This window comes from Puccinia triticina, chromosome 5A (assembly GCF_026914185.1).
Source record: "Puccinia triticina chromosome 5A, complete sequence".
NCBI lineage: Eukaryota > Fungi > Basidiomycota > Pucciniomycetes > Pucciniales > Pucciniaceae > Puccinia > Puccinia triticina.
This window is the reverse complement of record NC_070562.1, coordinates 1,671,144-1,683,940: the sequence shown is the minus strand read 5'-3', so window position 1 is coordinate 1,683,940 and position 12,797 is coordinate 1,671,144. Positions and strand designations below refer to the sequence as shown.

Sequence of the window (12,797 nt, the reverse complement as noted above, 5' to 3'; positions counted from 1 at the left end):
AGAGGTCGGCACCCACCGAATATGCATATATGCATGCACACGCGGCCGAGGAGGAGTCAGGACGAGGGCGGATGGCGAAGAGAAAGCGAATGGAAGCTGCGAGAGATGGCGGATGAGGACCGGAACGAAACGGCGGAATTGTCCTTGGCAGTCAGACAGGCATCCGAAGAGGTGCCCGTCCAAGCGGCATCCTTGCTCCATGCATTCTCCGACCTCACAGCTGGTCCGCCCTCTCACCCATCACATCTCTTGGTGACATATTATGAATTGACAAGAACGGATGGATTGTGTTTTTTGTTTCCTTTTCTTTCGTGCGCTCTGTAGCTCAAGGCTGGACTAACGTCAAGGTCCAGACGTTCTCTACCAATCGGTCGGATCCTTCCCGGCTGGCCATCCTCCGCGGAACACCCGCTTCTTCCGTTCGTTTTTTGCTCCCCTTTTGGAGGTCGAAGCTCCGACTAATCTCTTGTCACCAATTTATTTTTCCAGGATGTCGAGCGGATAGTGTATCCGATGTCATTACATCAACCCACCAATTTCCAAACGTGAGTAAGAAACCTCGCCTCTTCTGTTCAAGAAAAGAAGAGAATGATTGATATTTTCTGGTACTGGCACTGTTTCTTCTTGGCTGTTATAAATGATCACAGATTATCAGAAATTTTCCCGTCGATCGGGTTAGGTGCGGGGTCGAAAGTGTTACTAGCAATAGTCTCGAGCGATTCGTCGATAGTTTATTACGAGCTCAGCGAAGGAATTGTGTCGCCCAAAGAGGTGCCCGAGTAATCCATCAATCAGACTATTTACGCTGGCACGTTTGTCCTCTCCGTACGAATACTCGAGAAATGCCAGTTCACATCAAGGTATGAGTGGAGTGAGCAAATTCTACTTCAATGCCTCATCATGCTTGATGAGCTCAATAGATGCTTGTGAGACTGAGAATCAGGTGCAAGACAATCTTGGTAAAACTCCGTCTGGTCTTGCCCAAGTTGCAATAAGTTGACATGTATCAAATCATAAAAAACGGTGTCTTACTCCACAAGAAAAGTTGTGGAATGGCCGCCAGTTGAGCAGTGGCTCCGGTGTCCAAAGGCCATAGATGCCGGATACCATCATATTTAGGGTTGACTCAGAGTCTTACTTCCATTCTTGGGATTTTCTGGTTGCTACAGCATAAGAATCTCTCTCCTCTCAGTCTGCTTTCCTCGCGCATCCTCTTTATATAGAAAGAAAATTTGTTTACGACTTTTCGTCTCAGCAAGCTTGATCCTGTGATCTATTCACTTTCATCTATCAACGTTCATCAAATTTGGATGAACAAAACAAGAAAGAAAAAATCTTCTTTTCAGTAGAGCAAAATCAAGTATCGCAAAAAAAAATCATTGTCAGAGACAAATGAGCAATAGGGATTCTATGAGGACCAGAATTTCCTGAAGCGAGTAACAATACGATACTTTCATGGAAGACAAGGAAAGTGGCGAGTCTGGAGCGACAGAGAGACGGGACAAAATACGAGTACAAATGAAACCAAAGAGTGGGATAGGAACACATGATCATGAGCCCCGTCGGCCCCAAATCCATTTGTGAACTCCAAGTGTGTCTTGATATCCTCCTGTGTAACTGGTGGGGTAGTATTGCGTACCGCTCGGTGTAAATCAGGCAGAGTGAAGGCCGGCTCAAGCAGCTCTGTAGCCTCGACTTCGCTCCAGCTCTTCTCGATCGCCAACGGGTCTCCGGAGTCCGGACCAACATGGTGTCGATTTCTTGACAGAGGGAACTTGATGTGGAAGAACACCACTTCTTTCGCTCCTTCGAGCTCGGCAACATCGTCCCACCTAACGGTGTTTCCGCCAGAATCGCACCTGACAGAAGGGTTTAAAGAACAGGGTCTTTGTCTCTCCGGGCGACTGGTACCAGGCGCCTGCTGGGGGGTGTCAGGGTGATATACACCATGGCCGACGCTGGTGGGTGTGCGATGTACACTGACACCAGTTGCCTGGGCGGCGTCCAAATCACAGCGGGGCAAGATGGCACAGAGTTTGGCAACGAAAGGGGGCATAGGATCAAAGGCTAAGCCCTGTCTAGAGAAGATGCTTCAGTGTTCACGCTTCCCATCTTTGCCCGTCCCTGTTCCCGGCAATAAAAGCTATAGCACGTTGAATCTATCGAGCCAGACTATCCAAAACACCCAAGATGCTCCTAACAGCCTTCCTTCCAGCGGCCATACTTCTTGCAGCTTTTCCCTCGGGCCTTCTGGCAAAATCGTTCGAAACTGAGCAGAAATGCGATAAATATTTCAGCTTCGTCAGGAGTCCAGCCGGCGTCGAAAGTGCCGGTAAGCGTCGCATGCTATCGCCCAGCAGTTCCAATTATCTTGCCACAGTACTAACGCTTGCAAGCCATCCAAAGAATGCCATTTCAATCAGACCATCACCGGCCATCCTTTCGTCAAGCGGTTCCGCTGTAACCTCAAAGACTGCCACATGGATAAAACTTCAAAACGTTGTGCGTAGAATATTTGACTGCTGAATGATTCAGGTCAACTAATTTAAAATGGATCCTCCAATGGTCATATCATGTATCAGAGCCGAGATTATTGTTTGATTTTTGCCTGCAGTACCCGCATGGCTCAGTGCAAGTAGATCCCGGAACCCCAATTACCTACGCGGTGGCCGCCGGGGAAATCAAAACTTATGATGACAGCAACCCCCTCAATACCTTCCTTGTTGGTAAGCCTCGGAGATTCTTGGAGTTCTGACCAGCCAAAACGTTTTGTTAAAAAAACTAATCACCATTCAATCGAATTCTGTAGATGTCAGAAAGTATGGCACTCAGACGTGGTACTTGTGTACAAAGGCGATAATATCCTGTGGAGGATGTACTCCTTGGGTTGACTCGGCGTCTTAATTCCACCGTTGGCATTTTCTCATCTAAAACTTAACATGAGATAAACATGTACCACTCTGCTCTCAATCTGCTTGGCTCACGCATCATCTCTATGGACAAAAGTGAATTTCTCTACCTGCCAAGTTTTAATACTTTGTCCTAGCAAGCTCTGTCTTGCAATATATTTCCTTTCATCTGTCGAGGTGTCTAACAAGAAATTCAGATGGGCAAAGCAAAGAAGAAGAGACCTTCTTTCCAGTAGAGCAAAACTGAATGTCTCACTGCCAAAGGACCGATCCTCAGCATTTTTCAAACCAGCAATGTCGATCAGCACGGGGGAGGCCAAACAGGGCGGAGAATAAATTAGTCAAGAGCCGACAGAAGCAGACAGACCCGACTCCAAGGACACGCTCGGCATTACTTGACCATTTGTTTGAACCAGCAATGCAGTCTTGATCCTCCGGGCCTCCTCAGATCCACCTCTCCTCTCCTGCCGCATATATAGATAATCTTGCTTGTCGACAAAAACGATTGCGGGCTTGCTCTGCCGGGCCAATGTAAACAGCTGCTCCACCCAGCGATTTAGAAGAAAAGAGCTTATAAGCGTCAGGGGGGTGATGGAGATGAAGGGATAGAAAATGGATGCTGAGGCAGCTAAACCAAAACCATGTGCACCACTCACTTCCGCCCATCCATTTGCTGCCAAGATGACTGCTACCAAAAAGGAACGCGGCCGCCTTGGCCCGATCACTCTTTCCCGTACCAGGAGGACCATGCCTGCATCAGAATGCCCCTCCAAGGATCCCGTCTACTGGTGGATAGATGGAGAAACATGATGGGCAAGATCGATGCCTCTTCGAGAGACTGCTTCGCTCCTTCCAGTCGGGCCGCATCGCCCAACTGACGCTTGATAGAGGCTCCAGAGAACAGGGTCTTGCCTTACCTCCGGGCGACGGGTTCGAGGTGCCTGCTTGACCGACGCTGGTGGGGGCTGTCAGCCCTGGGGCTCCAACAGGGCTCCAAGGGTGTAGTCATCAAGACCCCCGAGCTGAAGACACAGGAACAAACTGGGAATCTTCTTCCGAAGCAGTGGCCAATATTTCAAGCGGAAGCTTTCTTGTGTGTGGTCAGGGGGAAGCTCGGGGAAGCTGACTTATGCCTCCGTGGGACAAGCTCAGCGAGGGACGTGTGCTAAGTTCGTCCGTGGGAAGGCTTGGATAATTTGTTTATGTACAGCCATACCGAAAAAGCTGGGCTGCTTTGGGGGGATTCAGGACCCTGGAAAGCCCCTATGGAACACAGTAACCTAAATTCCAAGATTTTCAAAAAATTCATACATTTTTGGAGCCCATTCATACACATTTCGTGTGTAGGTGCAGAGCTTTTTCAAAAAATTCATACCAATTTTGTGTGTACGTTTTTTTGCCGCGGGTGTGAAGAAATACTCCCAGAAATACTTTTTTGAGTAGCCATTTCTGCTACATACCCAGAGGAGCAGTGACAAAGGTAAAAAATGGAAGAAGAAGATATTTTAAGTTTCATCTTCAAGTAGAAAACTGCATAGAATATCATCAACAACTGATTGTTACTCTTCATCTACATTTTTATTGCTTTTTTTGAGAGCTTTTATCTTCAAAAATTTGTTCTGCCAGTGTTCTAGAAAAGAAATTTGAGACATTGTAAGAAGAAGAGAATGTAATCTCTGGGAGATGGATACACAATTCCCACCAGCATCCGTAATATTTAAGCCTTTGGTGACTGGGAATAAATGGTGCAGATGTGCTACTTCAAGATGCACAAAAATCCTGGAACTTGGCAAGCAAGTGTAGAAACCAGCCGCAATTGGGATATGTGGCTGATACAGGAAGAGCTGGACCAATGTAGGGGGGGGGGGGGGGGGGGGTGCAAAAAAAACCCTGGCATCATATCCTCATTCTCATACATTTTGGGTTACTACCCCCCTTGTCCCCCAAAAACCTTCATACAATTGGGGTGAGTACCTTATCCGCCAAATTTCCCATTCATACATCTGGGGTGCGTACGTTTTTTGTTTTTTGACCAAAAATTCATACGTTTTTGTTACTGTGTTCCATAGGGGCTTTCCTGGGTCCTGGGGATTCCTATGGGATTTTCCAACCTTGTATGCAATGAAGTTACAAAGTTCAACTTTTGGATGCCTTGCTTAAGAGGTATGCTTATTGTTTTTTATATGGTCATCTCAAAGCGCACGCCACAAGTCCAAAGTTAAGACATGCGAGTCCAACATGCAGTTTGTGTAATGAGAAGGCAAACCATCAAGGAGTTCTGTCCGCAACCACGCCGAAATTTTTAAAATCTACCCCACACACCCCCAAATCCCAAATACACCCCTCACCCCTGTCAGAACTTCCTCCCCCCATGCCCACTGGCGACCCCCCACCCCTCGACCCCCCTCCCGGTATCCGCTCTGAATCGGTTCAGGTCCTCTCGGACTTGATTCACAACCCTCGAGACGCGCCTGTTGCCAACGACGCGTCGCCTGACATCGTCATGACCTCCGCACCCGAACCGAGTCGGCTCCTCGAAACCCGTCTGCCAGCGCCCCCTGCGACTCCAGCGACCGAGGCCACGTCGGCGTCATTCCTCCGATCCCTTCTGGTCCGCCCAGAAAACCAAACCCATGACGGAAAAGTTGTTATGGACACGATGCTAATGTCCTTACTACTTCAGCTCCTGGACAGCGAAGCCGAGCAAAAGCGCATGATCTTACGTACAATGGAAGAAATGCGCCAGACCATGCAGGAGATGAAACTCGCGATGGCGGACCTTCGCGAGCTACCAGGACGCGTCACAACCATCGAGGCAGGACAATTGACGCGAAAACAACCCGCAACGGTCAAATCCTACGCGTCGACTGCAGCTAAGCCGAAAGCCCCGCCCCCCCCTCCGACCAAGACTGAGATGACAGCGGCTCGGCCGGGCCTGACGATCATTCACGCCCGAGCGGGCACCACACCACTGAAGGAAGTAGACGCTGAAATCGTTGTCCGGAAAGCGAACGAGGTCCTCGACAAGATGAACGCCAACGTCCAGGGCGAGAAGGTTACGGTTAAGGCCGTCCGGTTCCTGCCATCTGGTGACGTGTCCTTCTACTCGAAAAACCGCCAACACAAAGAGTGGCTGATGCGCAACAAACATGAGTGGAGCAAGCAGGTTCACCCCGACTTAGAAGCGTCGCCAAGCACATATTCGGTCCTGGCCCACGGGATTCCCCGGACATTCAACGTCGACGCGGCAGCGAGTAAGATCACCATCGCTGCGGACAACAACAATTTTGGTTCAGAAAAAATCTTCAGGATCCGATGGCTGGGAGGCTCCAGGGACCCGACGGACCCTCGGCAGGCCGGTACCATTGTTATATCTTTCACTGACCCTGCAACCGCTGACCTATTGGTTAAACAGCGAGGATTATTTTTGAGTGGCTGCTTTCATAGGGCCGAACGATTCAAGAAATTGCCGCCGCAGTGTTTCAAATGCCTGCAAATGGGCCACTTTGGCAAATGGTGCCGGGCTGACCCGAAGTGCGGTAAATGCGGAGCTAAGCACGAGACTCGGGACTGCCAGGAGGCAGCAAGCTTAGGAAAAGCTGTGTGTGATCTGTAAGGACGCCGGCAAGGGGAAGGGAGTTTGGGAAACCCACACGCCTTTTGATAAGGCGTGTGAGGTGAAACGGGCATGGCTACTTTCTAAAAATCACCTCCGCAATGAATAATATAGGCCCAATACTAACCCCTGTTGTTCCTAGTTCCTCAGTTGTAGATACTCATCTTTTTGTGCCAAGCAATAAAGACTTCGTGCCCTCTTCTATTGTGCAGTTGAACTGCCATAATAGCCGAGCGACAACCTACAGTATTCTCAACACTGAGCTTAGCTCGGTGGTTTCTCTTATTATTCAAGAACCTTGGGTCAATCCGCTGACTTGTCTTCCTCCCGACCACGAGGCTTGGTGGACCTTTTGTAGCCCGGAACATCGACCAACAGATCTCAAGGACAAGCACCGGACGGTGACTTACGTTCGGAAGTCAATTGCCTCTCAGGACATTAATGTCCTGGGAGGCAGCGGTAAGTTTTTTATTGCCTTAGAGTTAACCTTGCTGACAGGGACCCGATTGAGGGTTTTGAATGCGTACAATCCACCAGGCACAACCGAGGGAGTCGACCGGATCAGGAGCTGGCTGGAAGTCGCCAACGACCGGCGCGTGGCATCGGTCATTGGTTTGGACTCCAACCTCCACCACCGATCTTGGAACCCACCGGGCTACACACACGCCCATAAAGAGGCGAAGGCTTTAGTTCAGATGTGCGGCAGACATGGGTTTAGGCTGATTTCTGAAAAGGACGCCCCCACATTCATTTCCAGTCGGGGATCGAGGACTACTATCGACCTCACGTGGTCAAATTTCCGCGCCTCCCAGTTAATCCTCCGTACGCTGACCTCCTCGGACAACCACGGGTCAGATCACCAGAAGCTCATCACGGAGCTACGAGACTCCCCACCGGCACCGGTATACCGGGTGGCGGCCCCCAGGCCAGCGGAGCTGGACCGAGAGAGTTTACGGGAAACGGCACGGGACACACTCAACCGGCTAAGTTCCCTTTCACCACATCTAAGCATTGACAAGACTGAGGAGAGGCTGACTTCGGGGCTACTCGACGCCTGGCTGGCTCAGGGAAAACGGAAACGAGTCGACCACACCAAGATCAAAAAATGGTGGGACAAGGAGATCCTCGGGCCCTTGGTTAAGATACGAAATAAGTGCCGGCGCCTTTTAGTCATGGCCCCTACACAGGTCAATACTGACCGTTTCAATTATTGGAACGACAGGTTCCGCGGAGAGGTTAACAGGCTCAAACAACAGCATTGGCGGAACTTTCTGGCTTCGACCGACGCAACAACGGTCTTTCAGGCCCTACATTTCACCAAACCAAGGAGCGGGGGAGGCGTTCTCCCACTGCGCAACTCAATCGGCGGCTTCACCTCAAACAAGGAGGAGCAGGCGGCGCTCCTCTTCGCCGGCACTTCGGTTGTTGAAAGCACATGTGATCTGTCGGATGTTCCCCCAGCGGAACCCTCCTCTTTTGTGGTGTACCCCCCCATCACGGGCGAGGAGGTGGCAGGGGTCCTTAGTAGACTGGCAAAGAGAAAGGCCGCAGGCCCGGATCGCATCCCAAATGAAGTTCTCACGATTCTGGCACCCGAGATTGCTGACCCCCTTGCTTCCTTCTTTAATAGGTGCATCAGGGAGGATTGCTTCCCCACCGGGTGGCGCACCGCCACCACCGTCATCATCCGGAAATTTGGAAAGCCTGACTACACCGTTCCAGGGGCGTATCGACCAATTGCCCTACTCAGTTCCACCAGTAAGGTGTTCGAGACCGTCCTTGCTGACCGTCTCACTTTCTGGGCAGAATCCAACACCATCATCCCCGACGGACACTCCGGAGGTCGTCGAGGGAAGGGGTGTGACGACGCGCTGATGGCGCTTACAATGTGGGTGAAGAGAAAGTGGAGGGAAGGTAAAACGGTCTCGGCCCTCTTCCTCGACGTGAAGTCGGCCTATCCATCGGTCGTCCCCCGGCGCCTCGTGCACTCTCTTCGACGAAAAGGATGCCCGACGTACCTTTGGAAGATCATAGCACGATTCTTGGAGGGTCGCCGCACAAAGCTGCGGCTGGCGGACTTTGAATCAGCTGAGTTTAAGATTGAGAAGGGACTCCCGCAGGGTTCCCCCTTATCAGTCATTCTGTACATACTTTACAACTCTGATTTACTGATCAAAGAGTTTTGTTTTGACAGGGACGAAGTCTCCCTGGGCTTCATAGATGACGTGGTCCATCTTGTGGCGGGGAAAACTGCCGAGGGGGCCAGGACGGGTCTCATGACGCTAGCGGAGGCTTCACTTCGGTGGGGCAAAAGCCACGGAGCTATTTTTGACAGCCGGAAAGCTCGATACGTGGCTTTTACCCACGCCAGATCGGCTAAGTTACCTTTTGTGTTTGACGGTCAAATCTTGGAGCCCCAACGGGAGGTCAAATGGCTGGGCCTCTGGCTGGATGAGAAGCTGACCTTCAGTAGACAGCTAACTCAGGTGAAAAAGAAAGCTGACGACACGATGGGACAGCTTCTGATAATAGGCAGTTCGTCCTGGGGGGTGAGGGAGCAAGAGCGAGGGCTGCTGATCTCGGCTGTCCTTGTCCCTAGGGCCCTCTACGGGGTACAAGTCTGGTTCACCTCCAGCAATAAGGCGAAAGTGACGGCACTGCTCGGGCAGATTGAGCACTCGGCGGCCCGGTTCGCGTTGGGGGCATTAAAATCCACGCCGATTAAATATCTCGATAAGTACCGGCCTTTTAGGAGTATTGTGCAGACGGCCACAAATCGGATAAACAACTTCTTCCTCTCGAAGCTAACCAGGTTTGCGTACAGACCTTCGGCGATTGAGCAACAGATCAGAACGGAACTGGCGTGGCAGGCTAGGTCATTCCCCAGCCCGGCGCATGCGGCCATCACGCGCGAGGCCTTGGCGCCCTTGGCGACAAAGCGGCTTGAGGAGATCAACTTCTTCTTTGAATCCCACCCCCCTTGGAGTCTAGGACGGAAATTGGAATTGGTGGTCGACAGGGTCAACAAACAAGAGGCTAAAAGATCGATTTCTTCTATGCTCAACTCATTGAATCCTAAGTCTGACTTGGTTATTTTTACGGATGGATCAGCCCACCCGGAGGAAGGGTTAGGAGCGGCGGCAGTGACGGGGGATGGCTTGTCGAGCAGGCTCGCTTTCTTGGGCCCTCAAGGCACGGCTTCCAACTTCGAATGCGAATTGGTGGGCATCAGGCTTGGGCTAGAATTGGGGCGCATGGCACAACTCCCGATCTCAGGCGCTCGGGTTATCATTTTAACGGACAGTCAAGCCGCGATTGAACGGCTAAAGTACCCTAGGGCCCCCAAACCGGGCCAATACCTTGTTTCTCAGATTCAGGAAATAGCTGACGCCATCCCACCGTCGACACAGGTGGTGATCCGATGGTGTCCGGGCCACATAGGGATTGAAGGAAATGAGATGGCGGATAGGAAGGCGGCGGAGGCCCGGAACCCCGTCTTTCTCGACGAATCCATCAAGGGCAGCGCGACAGCGGTAAGATCTTCGCTGACCCGGAAAGAGAAGCTATGGCGGAAGTCGCCGCGCACGGCCTTCGACGCTCAGGCCGCTCTGCACCAGCTACGATCAGGTCACGTCCCACTAAACGCTCACCAGTTCAAATGCAAGAAGGCTCCATATCCGATATGCTCGACGTGTGGGGTCGTAGAATCAGTTGATCATTATCTTGTTTCCTGTTCCAGGTTCCGCGGGGCAAGATCGAGTGCAAGAAGGATCCTCTATGCTGAAAGGATCAGGGAATTGTCGGCCAGAACCCTCCTCCATGACGCGAGAGCATTTAAGGCAACAGAAACATTCATCCAAACCTCGGCCAGACTCCCCCAGTTCCGCAGGGTAGAGGACGCCGAGGGAACCCACCAATGATCTCCTCAAGACGGCAACCTCACCGAACCCCTGGATCTTTCCTCCCCCCTTTTCTTCCCTCTTTTTCCCTTTTCTCATTTCTCATCTCTCAACACCATACATTAAAATAAATGGCGGTACCCTCCACAGAAATTTAGTTGTTCTTCTCCTCTCTATTTACATAGATACTGTTGTCACTCTTCGACAGTCTTTGTCAGTCAGATGAATATGCATAGTGCGCAATGTTAAACCAAATCTGCACTAAAAAAAAAAAAAAAAAAAAAAAAAAAAAAAAGAGAAGGCAAACCGCCGATTTAATTTTCATCGTCGGACTCGGCGTCGTCAGCGACGCCCAACACGCCGTCCTTCCCGATCGGCTTGCGGTTCTCGAGGTCGAGCGCAGAGGCGAACTGTTTGAAGCGGTCTTTGAAGACGCTCCGGACGCCGTTGTTGGTGGCCAAGTCCCAGATCTGGAGGGACGCTTTCGAGCCTGCAACGGCGATTGTTGCGGGGTCGTCGGGACAAAAGCCGACCGAAAAGACCTTACCCTATTTTTTTTTTTTTTTGTTTGTTTGAAGAAAAGATGAGAATTTTTCGCTGTGTGGTGGGAGGGGGAGAGAAATATGGACTTACGACGCCTAGGTCTCGACTGACGACCATGCTGAGCGAGGGCGAGCCGGCCTTGTCTTCGAGGTTCCACACCTTGACCATCTTGTCGAGGCCGCCGGAGACGAGCAGGCCGGGGATGACCGGGCTGAGGTCGAAGGCGGAGACGGAGGAGTCGTGGGCGGCGAGGGTCCAGAGCGGCTTGGCGGCTTTCTTAGCGGGCGAGAACTGGGAGAGCATGCGGGAGTCGAAGGCCTGGATGAGGCCGTTATCGAGCGTGGCGACGAAGCTCAGCGGGCTGAACGGGTCCCAGCGGAGACACTCGACATCCGCGTCCAGCTTGACCTCCACCCCCTCGCGCGCGTTGCGTGTGTCCCAGACCTTGAGCATCCCGTCCCAGCCGCCACTCAGGACGACCGTCGCCTCCTTCGGGTTCCATTGGGCCGACTGCACCTTGTCGGTGTGCATCGTGAAGCTCTCGATCGCACTGAAGGTCGACGAGGGCCCCGAGGGGGCCTGGTTCAGGTCCCATAGCTTGATCGTCGTGTCTGCTGAGGCTGAGAGCAAGAGGTTCCGGGCCAGTTTGTTGTGGGAGAGGGAGAGGATCGAGGAGGTGTGGTAGGTGGTGGGGGAGGAGGGGTGGGAAGGATTTTGTTGTTGTTGTTGCTGTTGCTGTTGTTTCTTCTTCTTTTTCTTCTTGTTGATTTTCTTGGCTTGGGTATTTGAATCGGCTGAGGCTTGTTCTGCTTGAGGGGGCTGCTCGGCGGCAGTGGGGTTGGGGTTGCCGAGGATGGCGTCGGGATAGAGGCCGTCGACGACGTCGAGGTTCCAGATCTCGATCTCCGGGTCCATCGTGCCCACGGCGACCAGGCAGCCCTTCCTGGCGGGGTGGTCGGAGTGGATGCCCGCCGGGGTGAAGTCGATCCACTCGAGACAGAGCGGCATGGCGGGCAGGAGCAGGTCGTGGTGGACAAACAGGTTCTCTTCGGCTTGGTCGTAGACGTAGATGTCTAGTTGGGAGACGTCGTCTTCGGTCCTTGCGGCGATGAGCAGGTTGTCGGTCGGATAGATCTCGAGCTCCTCTCGCTCGTGGGCATCGTCGTTGTCGAGCTATGATGGTCCGGTGGGGCGCGGGGGATGTTAGTGTGGATGGGCGGATGGTGCAACGGACTGGCTCACATCCTCGAGGGTCACATAGGGGTCGTCGCTCTGGTTCTGGTAGAACTGCAGGCCCTTGATGTTGCTGAATGGGCCCATGGAGATGCCCTTGGACTGTTCCTTGTCGTAGTCGTCGAGGTTGTACTGGGCCATCTCGTCGGCGGGCTGTGCGGCTGGGTCCTTCTCGTCGAGCTCCATCTTGTCCTCCTGCTCCGCGGAGTCCTGGCTGCGATGGTCGTTGGGTGGTCAGCTGTGGAGGCAGACTATCAGGGGGTGCCAGCTTACTCGGACCATTCGTCGTCCGAGTTCTTGCTGTTGTTTTCCTCCTCCTCGTCGTCCTCCTCGCCGGCAATCATCTCGTCGACATCGACCGGCTGCTCTGCCTCGACCTGCTCGTCGAGGAGTTCTTTGACCTGCGCCAGCCGTGTTCCAGCCAGCCGGGATACCCGCTCGAGCTCATCCGCGTCCAGCTTGTATCGTCTGGGGTGTTGTGCGGCCTGTCCTCGCTTGACCCAGATCGTGCTGGAGATGAGTGAAGCCATTGTGTAGTTGGATTGTTGTTTTCTTTATTTTTTTTATTTTTTTTATTTTTTTTTATTTTTTTATTTT

General features: G+C 52.2%; 4 protein-coding genes across 4 annotated transcripts; 2 read left to right on the top strand and 2 right to left on the bottom strand.

Annotated features, from left to right (window-relative positions):
- Window positions 1-105: 105 nt before the first annotated feature.
- On the top strand, window positions 106-783 carry PtA15_5A191 (uncharacterized protein; the record flags this gene model as incomplete). Its single annotated transcript, XM_053168925.1, has 4 exons — window positions 106-223; window positions 325-419; window positions 490-545; window positions 648-783. The coding sequence occupies 4 exons, from the start codon at window positions 106-108 to the stop codon at window positions 781-783; spliced, it is 405 nt and encodes a 134-aa protein (XP_053020173.1).
- Window positions 784-1,453: 670 nt separating this feature from the next.
- PtA15_5A190 (uncharacterized protein) lies at window positions 1,454-2,056 on the bottom strand (the record flags this gene model as incomplete). Its single annotated transcript, XM_053168924.1, has 1 exon — window positions 1,454-2,056. The coding sequence occupies one exon, from the start codon at window positions 2,054-2,056 to the stop codon at window positions 1,454-1,456; it is 603 nt and encodes a 200-aa protein (XP_053020172.1).
- Window positions 2,057-2,190: 134 nt separating this feature from the next.
- PtA15_5A189 (uncharacterized protein) lies at window positions 2,191-2,904 on the top strand (the record flags this gene model as incomplete). Its single annotated transcript, XM_053168922.1, has 4 exons — window positions 2,191-2,332; window positions 2,407-2,502; window positions 2,631-2,726; window positions 2,810-2,904. 4 exons carry the CDS (start codon window positions 2,191-2,193, stop codon window positions 2,902-2,904), a joined length of 429 nt encoding a protein of 142 aa, XP_053020171.1.
- Window positions 2,905-10,738: 7,834 nt separating this feature from the next.
- Window positions 10,739-12,730, bottom strand: PtA15_5A188 (uncharacterized protein; the record flags this gene model as incomplete). The annotated part of the gene is made up of 5 exons (XM_053168921.1): window positions 10,739-10,972; window positions 11,058-11,910; window positions 11,959-12,140; window positions 12,210-12,414; window positions 12,474-12,730. 5 exons carry the CDS (start codon window positions 12,728-12,730, stop codon window positions 10,739-10,741), a joined length of 1,731 nt encoding a protein of 576 aa, XP_053020170.1.
- Between the last annotated feature and the right edge of the window lie 67 nt (window positions 12,731-12,797).